Source organism: Argiope bruennichi, chromosome X2 (genome assembly GCF_947563725.1).
Source record: "Argiope bruennichi chromosome X2, qqArgBrue1.1, whole genome shotgun sequence".
Taxonomy (NCBI): Eukaryota; Metazoa; Arthropoda; class Arachnida; order Araneae; family Araneidae; genus Argiope; species Argiope bruennichi.
The window spans coordinates 399,711-415,312 of NC_079163.1; the positions used below are offsets into that span (position 1 = coordinate 399,711).

The 15,602-nt window shown below is 28.8% G+C and overlaps 1 protein-coding gene across 9 annotated transcripts in view; it reads right to left on the bottom strand.

Moving 5' to 3' along the window:
- The window catches only part of LOC129960009 (rho guanine nucleotide exchange factor 25-like), a 575,803-nt gene that overhangs the window by 18,880 nt on the left and 541,321 nt on the right, over positions 1–15,602 (bottom strand). For 3 of the 9 annotated variants that reach the window (XM_056073002.1, XM_056073004.1, XM_056073005.1), the window contains one exon: positions 8,758–9,943. In XM_056073002.1, the coding sequence (XP_055928977.1) occupies positions 9,259–9,943 (685 nt within the window). In that variant the 3' untranslated portion in view covers positions 8,758–9,258. Of the gene's footprint in view, positions 1–8,756; positions 9,944–15,602 lie in introns of those variants that run through there. The other 6 variants (XM_056073001.1, XM_056073000.1, XM_056073003.1 and 3 more) reach the window with 5 other exon arrangements.

The window sequence follows — 15,602 nt, forward strand, 5'->3', positions numbered from 1 at the left end:
TTTATAAATAAATTAATTTAATCATTAGTGTCAAGGAGAAATTCAACAGGTTCTCCGAATTTGTGATGTAAATAATCAATCAACATTTCCAGAACTTAAAATTCTGTCATGCACTTCTAAATAAATTCTTATAACGGAAATTCTGATGGGTGCGATCAAAATTAGACTTTTCACAGATAGAAATGATCGTGTTGCTTAAATAAAAAAAAAATTAAGATGCAATACAATATTAGCAACTTTCATGTTTTATATATTCATATAAAAAAACTTCAGATGTTTCACTAAACATTTTCACAAATTAAAAAAAAATAGTACATTGTTTATTTATCAAAAACAAAACTGATATACATGGTCTTTTTACAGTTTTAGACTCTTAATGTTTTAAGTATTGCGTAATGTTTGATTTCGCATGTGAAGTACAATTAACAGCTTGCCATTAATGAAAAAATGTCATCTTAAGTACAAATTCCTAAAATTTCATAGATGAAATTTTTAAAAATAAAAATGAAGGTTGAAAAGAAGCGATTTCTTTCCTTTTTTGCATTGGAGGTTTCATTTTAAAATCTAATGTGTCCAATTTTAATATAAAACTAGAAAAATAAAATCTAAAATTCCTTCTAAAATTTATACCGTTAATGCAAATGTATCTTATAAGTACAGAAATAAATGCTAATATCTACTAAACAGTGAACAAATAAGTACACAGATGCTAAGAAAATATATTTAAAATGATACAAGAGAGAAATTGTATTAATATTTGAACTAAAGGATTTCCAACAGTTTGGCTTTTAAAGTTGTAAACTTTCATGAAATAAGATAAGAAAAATATCCAGAGAAATGTTAAGGAAAATTGCCCTGACAAGTCTTGAGGTTATTAAAAAGGATAAAATTGTTTGAAGATAGAAAAAAAAACTTTTTTAAATATAAAAAAGTCAATTTATGAAAATGGTATATTACAATGGTATATACAAATCATAATATATAATGATTTGTAAATTATGGATTTCAAATTTTTTTAAAAATTTAACAATTGAATTTCAATATTTACTTAACTTGAATCAAACGGTTTCAATTAAAAATTCAGTCAATACATCAGTCTCGGCCTGTTATTTTCTTTACAAATTTTGATATATTTTATTTCCTTTGCTGGAAACATATTTCAATATCTTTGAAATTTAAGTTGCAACATGAAAATATTTTTGAAATCTAACAATCAAAAGTTCTTCGACATTTTTTTTTTTCCATTTTTAGTTTTTACGAATTCACCATAGAGATTTATTTATTTACCATAACTTCTAAAAATCATAATTAATTGAATTAATTTTTTCATCATTAGAATTAACACCATATAAAACAGTTAAGAAATGTTTGTTTCTTCTTTGTCAGTCAAATATTCTATTAAAGATTATGAGAATTAACTTTGGCAATTGAACAAAATTTAACCTGATAAAAATATTAAACACGACATAAGGCGTTGTATATCGTTCAATATCAGTGAATTCCATCATGACAAAAATTGAAGTCTTTTGCTCATTATTATTTAAGTATCCAAGCAGAAATTTCAAGCCAGATGAAACAGTGAAAAGGGGTGACTCTCCAGTCACAAAAAATTTTGTGCAAAATAGAATTAAATTAGAATAAGAATGTCAGTCTGAAGTTACATGAAGATATGAGTTATTATTTAACATTGATTCAATTAGTGTCGTATATAACATTTCAGTAAAACTTTTCATGCGAATAAATTTGTAAAGTTAAGTTTAACATTCGAATATAGAAAATTTGTTTGACGTTGGATGATAAACAATGCATTGCAATCAACAATTTATTCCGTGCTTTACGGTCATCCAAAAAGGCAAATATTGAAAACGATAGCGAGAAGTTAAAACTCTCAATGAAGCAAAATAAGATCTTATAATATAAATGAACTTTGAAATAATTAAATGCATTTCAAAATTTTATTAAATTTTCAAAGAAAGTATCCATGAGAGCTATTCAAAGTTTAAATATGTCATTTAAATCTGTAAAAACGTTGTTTAGGTGGAGATTCTCATAAAATTTTAAAAAAAATACCACTACAGCTAAAAAGACTGAAACCATATAAGGTGTGATAAAAAAGCACTGGTACCGATCTCCTCCCTACCTTCAAATAAAACATAATTAGTGAAAATGTCTAGTAATTACTGATCATCCATGCATCGGAAGTTGCAAAGTCGTAGCATGGGAGACGTCTTTTTTTTTTTTTTTTTTTTTTTTGAAGATCTGCCACATTTCAGACTTCCAAGAGTCGGAAAAACACAGTTTTGGATTTATGTATTTTATGTATGATTGAGTATGCGCATGATAACTCAAACGCTTTGAGTAAGGCAGATGAAATTTGGTATGGGATCTGTTCATCCGCAAGTAAGTGAACACGATAATCAAAAAATAAAAAACTAGATAAATAAAATTTGGAGCAGTTATAGCATCCTAAGTGTAGATTCTACTCAAATTTTGAACCTACCCCGTTAAAGCAACGGACATCTGTCGGTTTTTTACATTTGCATGCATATAAACCTCATAATTCATAAACGTAATGACTTGATATATGAAATTTGGTACGTGATCTAGCAACTAAAATGATAATTATATCAAATTGTGGCTACAATAGGTCGAAAAAAAGTCCGCCCATAATGTATGCTAGGTTTTCTTCATTATAACTACGAAGCACAAAACGCCCATATGCCCGAATCTAAAAATTAAATATCTCAGCACTGGTGGCGTTTACGGTCAAGCTCAAAATCAATAATATGACAGAGAAAATCGAGTTGGAATCTGCGCTAGATTTCTTCAATTTCTTTGAATCGTAGTCATAACTCTACGATTACTTCTTTATTACGATTATTTTCAAAAGTTTTCCTAGTTTCCAGAAGATTTCAGATCTAACGTAGCAGCAAGCCTGTCTTCTTTTTGGTCCGCATAGAATAACTTTAGCACAAATTTGGTAGATACACGTCTCATGTACAAAATTCTAGTCAAAATGAACGAAACGGAATGACAGTTAATATTGCTCACATAAGTTAACTCACGAATAGTCAGGTGAAAGCACATCTTGGATATTTTAACGTTTGTCGACGTTTTTAATTTCATGACTTTCAAGCGCATGTTGGCAATGTTTAAAAAACTCAAACTCATATACTGCTCATATTACTTACCTATAAAGATTTCTTTAATTTTCCATACGTTTCATAGGCGATATCGGCAAGTTTTTGGTAAAATGTGATATAAATATTCTGCCATTACAAATACATAAACACAGGGTACACACATGTTTAACGCTGAACAGAAGTTTTGAAGTAACAACCTTGTCATTTTCGATGCAGTTCAAAATTTACCAAATGTTTTAACGTCCTTGTGGAGAGGCACATGCCCGAATATTTTTTTAATACACTCTGTATATATTTAAATATGGACACTCAAATAAAATTCAATCCCCGATAAAACATATTACAGTGTTTTACAATTAGTAGAGATTCTAAACAAAGTATGTATGTTTAAAATGTATTTCTATTACCGAGAAGTAATTAAAACACACCTTAGGAAAAGAAGCTCTGACATAGCTAAATAAAATTAATTAGTCAATGTTCACTAAACCGACCAAAATGAAAATTTTAAATTAATGTTGGCAGTTCAAAATTGCCGTTCTTTTTTGCTTGCATATGATGTAAAAAATCCGAAAATATATTCATATGGATTTTAATTAAATTTTAATCCATTTAAAGAAATCCGTTAATTAGTTAATGCATCCTTTAATCAATAATATGCAAGCGATACGATTCAGTTCATGCAATACTTCTTACCTGCTACTAAATTTTAACCAAAAGATCTAAATGGTCAATTGAAACCAAAATATTCAAACATACATTTGTATTAAAAACATTTAAGCTCAGAGGGAAAAAAAATCATTAAGCCAAAAAAGGAAAAATAAGCAAAAATTTAGTCAAACATTAAACTTTTTTCAAAGATACAACAGAATTTAGATTATTTATTTATTACCCCTCTTTAAGCTTTAAAATTAAGGAGAAAAATAACATGGTGAATATATATTTTTTAATAAAACAACCAAATCATTGAAAATTGTAACATTTACTAGAAATAAAGAAACTGACGTAAATGTTTCCATTTTTTTAACTTTCAAGGATACATAATCTAAACACATCAATTTCTTTTTGTGAAATCAAGCGATGCACAAAAGAAAATCTGGTAAATTTATATGCAGTAGATGCCACTTAATATGACCGCGATTAATGTTATCATTTACATCATATTATCAAAACTCTCTGGTTCTAAACCGATGCATTCAATTGGACATAAAAAAAATATTCGTTTAGTGTGATCAGTACTTCGTTTAATGTTTTCAGTTTTGTAGTAGATAATTCATTAATCCTTCATTTTCAACCACCGTTAATGATTGATGCTCGTGGAGTTGTTCGCACCACTTGTTAAAAAACAACTAGGAGTAACTCCCCCCCCCCATGGTATAAGATTCCGGATTACAGTTATCTGGATTGATTTAAATCGACAGCTACACTCCTAGATCCGATTAGAAATCTGTTGGACAGACAAACCATTATTGCCTTCGACTGAATTGCAAAAGCAAAATAGTTGGAAAAAGAATTGAGAATTAGACAAAATTGAAATTCTTAAAAGGTAAGAAAGTTACCTAAAATTAATCAATGGAACGTTGCGGGGCAGTTTAAAATGTTACGGTGTAAAATTTTATGAGTAAGATTATGTAATAAACATTTATGGTTCGAAAGGAACGAATATGTTGAAGGAACCCTCGAACGAACACAGAAATGAGTCGAGCATTTTACATTTTGAAACCTCAACATATTTTAAAAGGATAAAATTTAAGAATTTCAACAAATTTTAAAAGGATAATATAAATATAGACAGTTTATAGGAGGACCATTAACAGATAATTGTCGACGAGAAATAATTAATAAATTTCTTAATTTGTATTTTTGAAATAAACTATAGTAAGTGAGACCAGATGTGAGCGGTTTTTTTTTCTTCTCTCTTGATATGATAAAATTCCAAATGATTTTATTCAATTTGGTAATTGTTATTAAAATTTTTGATCTAAATCCGGAATTCTTCAATTGTGGGCTTAATAAAGCAATAATGATGTCATTTTCTCTACAATTCGTTATTTGTAAAGCAAATATTCTTGAGAAAATCTTTGAAACAATTAAAATCTCCAGATGGATAAATTTGTTTTGATAATCAATTCTATAACGAGAGTTATTTATTGACAGAAATGCCGTCAGTAGGGAGTCCGAGGGAAAGGATGATGTGCTCTCCAATGTCGATAAATAAATAAAAATAAAAAAAAATGTAAGAGAAAGTTTTCTTCGGAAAGAAATTTTTGTGATTTTCTTCCGATAGAAAACTTTTTTTAATTTCACTTGAGATATTACGAGATATACAATACACACGGGAAGAGCAAGTCTCAGACACGGAGAGTCATAAAAACCTTCGAAAAACAGTTATCATGGAAGACAGAGTATATCATTGCTTTTGACTAACTGTACTGCAGCAAATCACAAGATAAATCGATTGGGAGAACAGGCATCAAGTTTTTTATAAAGGGAATAACATGGATCGAAACCGAAAACATTACAACTGTGATAATAGATTGTTGGAGTAGTTGACACATTTTGCGAAAGGAATAGAATAATAAAAATTAAGTGCACTGCACAAAAATCGATATGCGCATTCGAAAGAAATTTCAGTACATTTCGAATTATTAAAAATTATATTCGTACTATCATGCTTCAGGACAGTCTTCAAAGTATCATTATCATAGTAGTACATAGTTCAAGAGAACTAGATTTTCATGCTCGTAGTAGAAAAAGTTTGATACATTGTATCTAAAAACCGAATTCAGCAGCACTAATTTCATTATGATTTACTCTCTCAATGAGATGGTTTATCATATTTTTCAATGAAACAAACTTATCCATCTGTGATTATGTTTGTTTTACAATATATTTATTATAATATAAAAGCCTCTTTTTTCGTAATGCAAGTATACCATTGGATATCTAGGAATGGACCCAGAACTGCTCTATCTGTTCGTAACTATTTAAATTAAAGGCTTTTCTCACGTTGCAATATAACACATGTGCTCTAATACTCTTACAAGTAAAACCCTTGTGATAAATTTAATAAGAAAAACGTTCTACAAAATCTACTGATATATAAGAAAAATAAAAGTAATCGTATTTGAATTCAAAGTTTTATAATTTAACCGTCAGATTCAATTTCTGCCTTTTATTTGAGCTTGAATTAGATATAAGCATGGAAACAGTATTATGTGATTTGAGGTTAACTTTTTCAGCAATGAGGCAATTATTGCCTTTGAATTTGTATACAACCAAAAAACTACACAGAAAAAAAAAAGATTTCTTCCCATATTTTGAGAATATTTTTATATCCTATTCACGCAACGAACTAGAAGATACGGATTTGACGAAAATTTGAGAGAGTATCACTACACCCACCTTCCACTCAAGTCGTGCTCTTCCATTGGGCAGTTCATGACCCCATATCGGACGAGCTCTAACACCATTTTTCATTTTTGTTGAACATTCTACACCAAATTACATGGGTAACGTCCAACTATTGAATGATTTGAAAAGGGAGTTGTCTGAACAGAGAAATAAAAATCTAAACTTAATTTGAAGATATTTCAGCAGAGGAAAAGTTTAAATTTACTTTTAATCGAATTTCTTCACTTTATTCAAAATTGGATAATATATGGAATGCAACAGTGAGAGTTACTTGAATATAATGCTGAATGACTTCCGAAGCATATCCTGAGATATAGTAAACGATAACGGACAATGATCAGCATTTCATAGGCTAGACTTTAGACTTTCATGTGTATATTTGAATAAATGAAATATCATGAATAACCTTTGCATTGCATATGTACAAGTTGGAATCGGAAACGATCTGATATAATTTCTATAATACAGATTTCTAGAGTTGACCTGGCAATTTTATAAGATGTAACCTAGAGAGATTTGAGGGAGAAAAAGGTTTAAATTTCATTTCATGCGGAAGATTGTGTAACTTTCCACTTTTGCCTTTCATTTATATTTTCGCATAATTTAATTGTGTGAAAGGCAGATTTTTGAAGTATTGCATTAACAGAAAAATAGCTTAATGAAAAATTTGATAAATTATTCTTGATATGAACAGTGCAAAAGATTTTCTGAATAACAATTTTTTTGACAAAAGATATCAACAGTATGCTGTAAAAATGTTAAAAGGAGCATAAAAGAAATATTTTTTTAACTAAAAATATCCTAACTTTACACTAAATAATTTTCTAAATTGCATTTGAACTTCTTTTTATTAAATAAGATAAAAATTGAAATATTTAATATGCGATAATATATTATTTAACTGTAACAATAATCGAAGTTCGATTTTTCAAAAATAAATAGGGATAAATTTTAAGACTGGTACAAATATAAATGAAAAGGTCTGATTGTAGCAATTAGTTGTGCTAATTGCATATTATGATTATCTTCAGAAGATATGTTTGATTTGAAAAATGGTATACAGTCGGCTTACGACTTTTAAATTTATAAGATTTTTTGTTTATCATATCGGAAAATATTTTTGCAATCAATGTCAAAAAAATATGAACAGGAGCAACAAATATTTAAAAGTTCAAAATTTACTTGAATAGCAATATAAAAAATATGCAACGGGTTAAAAATTTATATCTGATAACGATCTTTCAACATTATTTAATGAATATTTAATGTTTTTTTTATTTTTCAATATATTTTTAAATGCTATATAAATAAAAACTTTCATAATTTCCATACAGGACATTTTTTTTAACAGTCAGGATTCAATCATAATATGAAATAACACAAAATTTTATACACTTCTAAACAGCTATTAGGACCACAATTATTCATTTAATTGATTTAAAAGTAACAAAATTTTACTACAAAAAAAATAAAATTCCTAGTACAATTATACTCTTTAAAAAGTAAGATATTTTAACAAATTTTCATAAAAATGTATCGTTTAAAGTCAAAATAGAGTTCAGAATAGATAGCTATTAACTCTACCTAACCATAAGCGTTTTCTTTATTTCCCAATATTAAACAAATTTCATTCTTTGAGATACAAATTTTGGAAAACGTATTCAACAATATAAAATATTTACAACTGAATTTTTAATCCACAAGTTAATTGATTATTTAAAAACACTCATTAATATGCTTTCATATTAGATTACAACTAAAAAATATATAATCTGAGAATTAAATTTTAGTTGGCTTTCATTATTTCATATCATTTGACAGACAATTATCAGAAAAAAATTAAAGATTTAGAGCCTTCGATTGTATACACATATAAAAAGTACAAAATCTCCCAAATTCCTAATTGTATTATTATAAAATGTTAATAATTTTCATAAAAGTGTGGAAATAATAGAAATGAATATTTATTCATGCATCAAACACAAAAATTCCTTCGATTATTAAAAATATTGTCTTTAGTCTTTCTCAAAGAAATCATTTATAAGGTAACTAAACAGTTAATTTAAAAAAAGGAAATAAAAATCCACAAAGCTTAAAAGTATGGTTTCATAAAGCAGAAACTAATTCAAATTTTCATACCAAAGTAATATAATAATATAGATAGAAAATAGAAAAATAGTATACAATTTTACATATAATCAAATAAAAATAACTGAAAAGCATTTTGGGAGAATCATTTCGTTTATAAAAAGAGTTCATATGTATAAATCTTTTTTAGAAATACGATCGAAAAATAATTTGCCATTGTTTGGAATTATAGAAGAAAAAAAACTGTAACATTCATAAAAAATAAGGATTAACTCAAATACAATAATTATTTAGTCTTGCAGTCATTAACACGTTCAGACCGTAGAACATACACTAGATACTAATGACAACAATTACAAATTATTTTAAAACAGACGATAATTGAACAACTTATATTTTTCTTTATACAAGAAAATAATACAAATAATTTACAATAGATTAAAATAATATTCATATTAAGTTTCTCAAAATAAACTTCAAAAGCTTTACAGAACAAAAAAAATATACATAACAAGTAGTTTATAAGCTATGTAAAGAATTAGAGATTTTTGCATCTAAGCACCAACACTGGAATAATAACTGATATTGAAACCAGCAAAAATTTAAATACTAACATTTAATGCACGACATCATCTGGGAGATCAGAAACTGAACTCGGGCGGCCAGTCCGAGAAGAGTTTGTCTCAGACCATCTTCTCAGCATATCACTATCTTTATTCAAAGAAAGCTCCTGCCGGGCATGTAAGTGGGTCGAAACAGTGGATGAATCTAAACTGTGACTGGAGCTAAGAGAAACAGGGGCACTGCCATTAACACTGTTTAATCCAGATTCCGTTTTAGACTTTGGTCGTAGAGTATTTTTAAAACCATCAAAAAAGTTTCTCTTACTTTTTGGAGGGCTTTGCTGTGCTAGATTTGAGCGCTTTTCAAGTGGCAAAGAGTTTTTCCGCTGTCTATCTGATGAACTTTCAGCAATTTTACCCTGATTTTCACTCAGACTGACTGAAACAATGTCTTTTTTTCCAAGCATGGAGGGCACAGCTAAGCTCTGCGATTGAGATTCTGATGATTTACCAGAAATTGCTTCCTCTGACAAATGTACACCAGGAACTACTACAGAATTTTTAATTTCCATCATATCAGATACTTTTTTGTCTCGACCTGGATACCGTAAGGATTTCGAGGTTAAAGATGCCCCAGAACTTACACTTGGTGATTTCACAGATTTATGAGCTGCAGCTGGGTGCGATAGGGTTTTTCTTAGAGAAGGATTCCATAAAGAGCCTAATTCTGGAGCAGAGCTGAAAAATAACCACATTAACATATGAAGAAAAATAACTACTCAACACATACAAATAGTATTTTTAAAGACAAAAGAAAAAAAAACTTTTAACACAGCAGAAATAAATATCAGTTAAAAGAAATTGCTTCACTTAGAATAAATTGTATAAAAATAAACAGAAATAATTTAAATTCAGTAAAATTTTCTTTGTTACTTCTCATGCTTTAAATATATAGTTTTAAAAATTCTATGGTTTTATCAACTAAAATTATTCTAATTTCATACATTTATAGTCTCGGTATTTAAAAATAAAGGAATAGAAATTTCCTGATATTTCGCTTAATTCAAAACACAGATTCATTATATCATTTATTTTGAAAAAGAGATTTCGACCGATTTTCAAAAGAGGCTTTATTTTTGAAAGAGTAAAAAATTCTACTTGCATAAAGAGTAAAATCTGAGAACTAAAAGAGGGCTGAAAGAATCTTCAGTTCTGCCTTCCAGAAAATTACAAATATATTGCAATTAATAACAGTTGAAAATTGGTTACTGAAATCTAAGTTTATATTATACTTTCAATATGTTTTTTTTTATTCACAAAGAACCCCCCCCCCATTATTTATTGTTATCGTGTACTGACAATTCAATAAGGTGTTTTGAAATGTTTGAACTTTCATTAAAAATAGTAGTTTTTTCATTGCAATTTTGATATTTGCAGGAAAATCTTCATTTTTTATTTATAATGATCTTATTAATCACTTTTCACTGGCTTTACAAACGTCAATTTTTGATTTTATTAAAACATAATAATGCTATGTAACTCAATCCTTTTAACTTCATGTTTCGAAATTCATTCTTAAAAGCTTAAAACCATTCAAATCTTGAAATAAAATAGAAATCTTTGAATAATTGTTACTAATTATAAAAACATTCTTATATATTTATGAAACAAACAAAAAATTATTTATAATAATAAAATAAAAGGCTTATTTTGAAGTAAACATAAAAGAAAAAAAAGTAGCATGGTTAATTCAAAAACCAGTTAAATTAGTCGTCTGATTTAGTCACAATGACTTCTCAATATATATAGCAATAGCATATTTAGAAATAAAAAAAAAAAGCACAGTCATTTCACCACTCTTGAATTTAGATGAGCCTGTTAATTGGATTTGACTTTTCATTACTCAATTATACGCACACCACTAAATGATAAAAAGAAAAGCCATGAGTTCTAAATTCTCATAAGTATCGAGTTACAAGTTACAATTCTTGAACGAAATGGAAAACGTTTTTCTTAAAGAATAATATCATAATGTTATTTAAAATACTAAGGAAAACTTATTTTCTGAAGAGTTTCATGTTATGCAGCATTTTCGACATTTTTTTTAAAAGTCGATACACGAAAAATTCCCACTAAAACAAAACGGAAAACTGATCATGAGAAGTATGTTTCAAAATGAAATCTCTAGTTTTGTGAAAGGAACTGAAAGTAACGAGAACTAACAAGACAGCACATATAACGACAAATTTGCAACTTTAATGATGTAAACATTATTACAAATGCAACACCAAAAATACCATAATCTATAATACTATGCATCAAACAATGGAATTCACACAGCAAATTGCTCTACTTGAAACTATGGAAATGTTCAAATAATATGTTTCAAAAAGTAAAATTTTAGTATTTCATTTATGTGGCTATTATAGCAATAAAAACAAATAAAAGATTTACATTAGAATAGTGGTTTTCATTAACTGCAAGCTAAAATACTATTTTCGCTTCTAAGGTGCTTTATTATTTCGAAATATGCATTTATTACAGTCGAGGGAAAACCAACTAATTATTGACCCTATGGCTCTCCTTATTGCAGTAATTCTTACGTCTACAGCTAAAGTATAGTATCGGTCCTTTAAGAAATATACTTCAAAAGTGGACCACTCTGAAAAGTTTATGATAGTAGTCCGATTATTCCTACTATATAAAAGAAAGTTAGCTAAACAAACACTTCAGAGCAAGGAGATTATGAAGACTAGAAAAAATAACGACAAGTTATATACAGGAAGTGACAAAAGCTATATTTTCCCTAAATATTGTACCTAAGCATACACTTCCAAATTAAAAAAAATCATTAAATAAGTTGGGCAATTGTATGAAAATACTAAGGCTTCTATAGAGAAAGATAATAAAAAATCACAAAAATTGAGTTTTTATAAGTCTCCCATACCGAAGAAGTGTCAACGAGTAAAATGTTTTCCTTACATTCATCTATGTACAAGCAAAATTTCACCTTTCTATCTACAAAATTTGCAGAGATATGATTATTTTTAAATTTAGAGGAACTAATTACAAATTTCGATGAAATATTTATTTCAGAAATGCAAATTTATTCAATAAAGAAAAACTACCAAATGTAAATATTTGTACATCCCAATGTTGTGATGCATCATCCAATAGTCATGATTTCAGAGAAATTTGCGAATCATGCATAATGGTGTTCACTTTGAATGACCCGGAAGTTTCAACTTCGACTTTATAAGAAGGGAAGATAAACATGAGGAACTTATGGTTTCAAACTCGAGTGCCTATACATTAGCCCTGCTACAATGGAGGTGAAGGCAGCTTTAATAGAGAAATGTGAAGATATTCATTGTGACAAACTTGAATAAACGTCAGAAACAAAAAAAAAAAAAAAAAAAAAACTGGGAATTTTTAGAGAGTCTGACAGAAATTGGACTTTGCCAACATGGATAAAGTCGTAATTCAAATATAACTTCTGAAGAAGAATTTGAAAACCCTTCCATATACTCGAGCATTTCTGAGGAAGTGCAGAATGATCGACGGAAGATTACAAAGGAACCGACAACACTTCAATGCCTTATTGAATACTGTGTTTCAGAGAAGTTCAAACCGGAACAATACCATTGAGCCCCAAGTCTGAAAATGCACAGGAATGGAAAGCAGAATGGATGAAGAGATGAAATCCTTGTCGGAGAATGGTACCTGGTATTTGTCAGACATGTCAGAAGGAAGACGAGCCATTACCAACAGATTGATCTACAAAGTAAAATATCAAGCTAATAGACTGATTAATTGATTCAAAGTTAGACTGGTGGTGAAAGGTTTTTCTTTCCCAAAAAGGCATAGATTATTCTGAGACTTTCAGCCCAATGGCATGGTTTGAAACTATTTGATCTTTGATAAGCGCTGCTGCAAATAAAAATTTAGACCTAACACAGAGTGTCGTAAAAATTGCTTTTCTATATAGAACTTTAGAGGATGAAATCTAAACCAGACAAGCTGAAGGCTATCATGATAATTCAGGTTGAATATACGGACTCGTCAAATGTCTATATGAATTAAAACAGACTCCTAAGTGTTGGAACGAGCTCTTTAAAGAACTTCTTGAAAGATATGGCTTAAAGAAAAACAACATTGATTCATGATTGTTTTGTAGGAATGACAAAAAATATAAGTTGTTATTAGCATTATATATTGATGACAGACTTATCGCCACAATACCACACATAAAGAATACTTTTCTAGAAGAATTGCAGCATATGTTCAATGTGACATATAAAGATGTTGAATATTATCATAGCGTAGAGATTAAATGGCTGAAAAGTGGCGAGTTTGTAATGGCAGCAAAATTATGTTAACAAAGTCTCAGATTTAACATGATGCTAATTTGTGTCTACACCTATGGAAAAAATGCAGCTTTTCAATTGTGTATAATACAAGGATTTATTCTGAAAAAAATCTTTTATCGATAGGCTGTAGACAGCTTAATGTACATGGCAATTGCTCTCATCCAGATATTCATGATTCATTCAGATTAGTTTTTGCTGTGTCATACTGTTCACAATTCCAGGATAAAGCTCAGCAACATACAGTGGATCATGATATAAAGTGAATACTGAAGTAAATCAAAGGAACACTTAACTTAGGATTAATATTCAATTCTGGTTTCCAACCCGGTGTTTTGATGATGTTGATTATGCTAGCGATACTACAGCCAGAAAATTATGTTTCTGGTATTGCATTTAAATAAAGTGGAAGGGGCATATGCTAGTCAAGTTGTCAACAGCAATATCTATCACTGAGCGCTAGTGAAGCAGAGCATGTAGCAGCTAGCGAATCTACCAAAGAACTAATTTGGATAAAACATCTCTAACATTCCGTCTTTGTCAACTACTCCTGTTCAGGTTGCTAATGCAAACGCAATTCGTTGAGGAAACAGGGTTTTTGACTAAACGAACTAAACATATTGATATATTGTAACATTTTGTACGAGAAAAGTATTTGATTGGCTAAATCAGGGTCTAACATACAAAGGGGAGTATCAATTTGCAGATCCTGTATCAAAAGAATTACCTAAACTACGCTTTGAATTTTTACGAAGTACCACTGGTTTGTATACTCTCTCCTAGTTAATAAGCATTATGTAATTGTCAGTTCAAGGTGAAGTGTTGATGTATTGAACTTAATTGTTAACTATTGTAAACTTTTCCAATAATTTCTTTTTATGTAACGGTAAATTGTTTGTTTTGTGTAATTTCAAATAATTTCTTTTTGTGAAATGGCAAATTCTGTGCAATGGTTTTTCTTGTGTTTAAACCTAATAACTGTTAATAATCTTAATATATGTAATTTTGAATAGTTGTCAAAGGTGTTTATTTTGATCAATTTTTTTATGCTTTCCAATTAAGATATTATCTATCCCTTTTTTAAGTTAATAACTCATTTATTAATTTTCGTTTACTTTTTAATTCTGCTCTTTTAATGATTTTTCGTGACAAGTACATTATCCCTGAAAATTAGAAAGCACTGTTTAAACACCGATCAGATATAGACAAATGGTCTAAGTCAATGAATTTGCCTTTTAATATTTCATCAAATTTTTACAGATAGAAGCATGAAATTTTATGAGTGCACAGATGATTGTAAGGAAAATATTTTACTTTTTGATAATTTTTCGCTATAAGAATCGTATAAAAGTATAAACTGTAAAAACATTTTCGTTATTTTTTATTACCCCTCCCTCCCCATCCAAAAAAAAAAAAGAAGCTAAATATTTTGATACGATTATCTACATTATTGGTGAAATTTTAGAATTGAAATATTCATTTCAATAGATAAGGAAATAAACGCTCGTTCTATTTTCTGGGAGATCCTGTATAATGCAGATGAGAATCCTTTCGCCCGTTAGCTTTCAGATTTTATTAATATCCCGAGAAAGAATCCCTACAATAGCAGAATCCCTATAATTGAAATGGAGACAACGGAAACATTTCATATGCTCTTTAAATTCGAATCTAGGTAAGTTAAATACAATTCATTATCACGCATTGTGATCAAATAGAATAATCATGAAATATATAATGATGACATATGATGCAGCATCCCCATATAAAAATATGAGCAATGAACTATACAAGATATTAATGAATTGTTGGTTGGACTAAGTCATTTCAGATGACTGACTAGTTGAGATCCAACTCAGTTGTATATTTACGGCAAAAAAGAACTTTTAAAATACAGAAGAAATTAAGCATCCAATATTCCAAAATACTCAAGTAAACAATCGTAAGTACAATAGGTACCCATCCCCAAAGTTTGTTCTGCCTCTACAATCCGAACAAGCAAATCTGAGACAAAAATGCTGCTAAGAAAATTC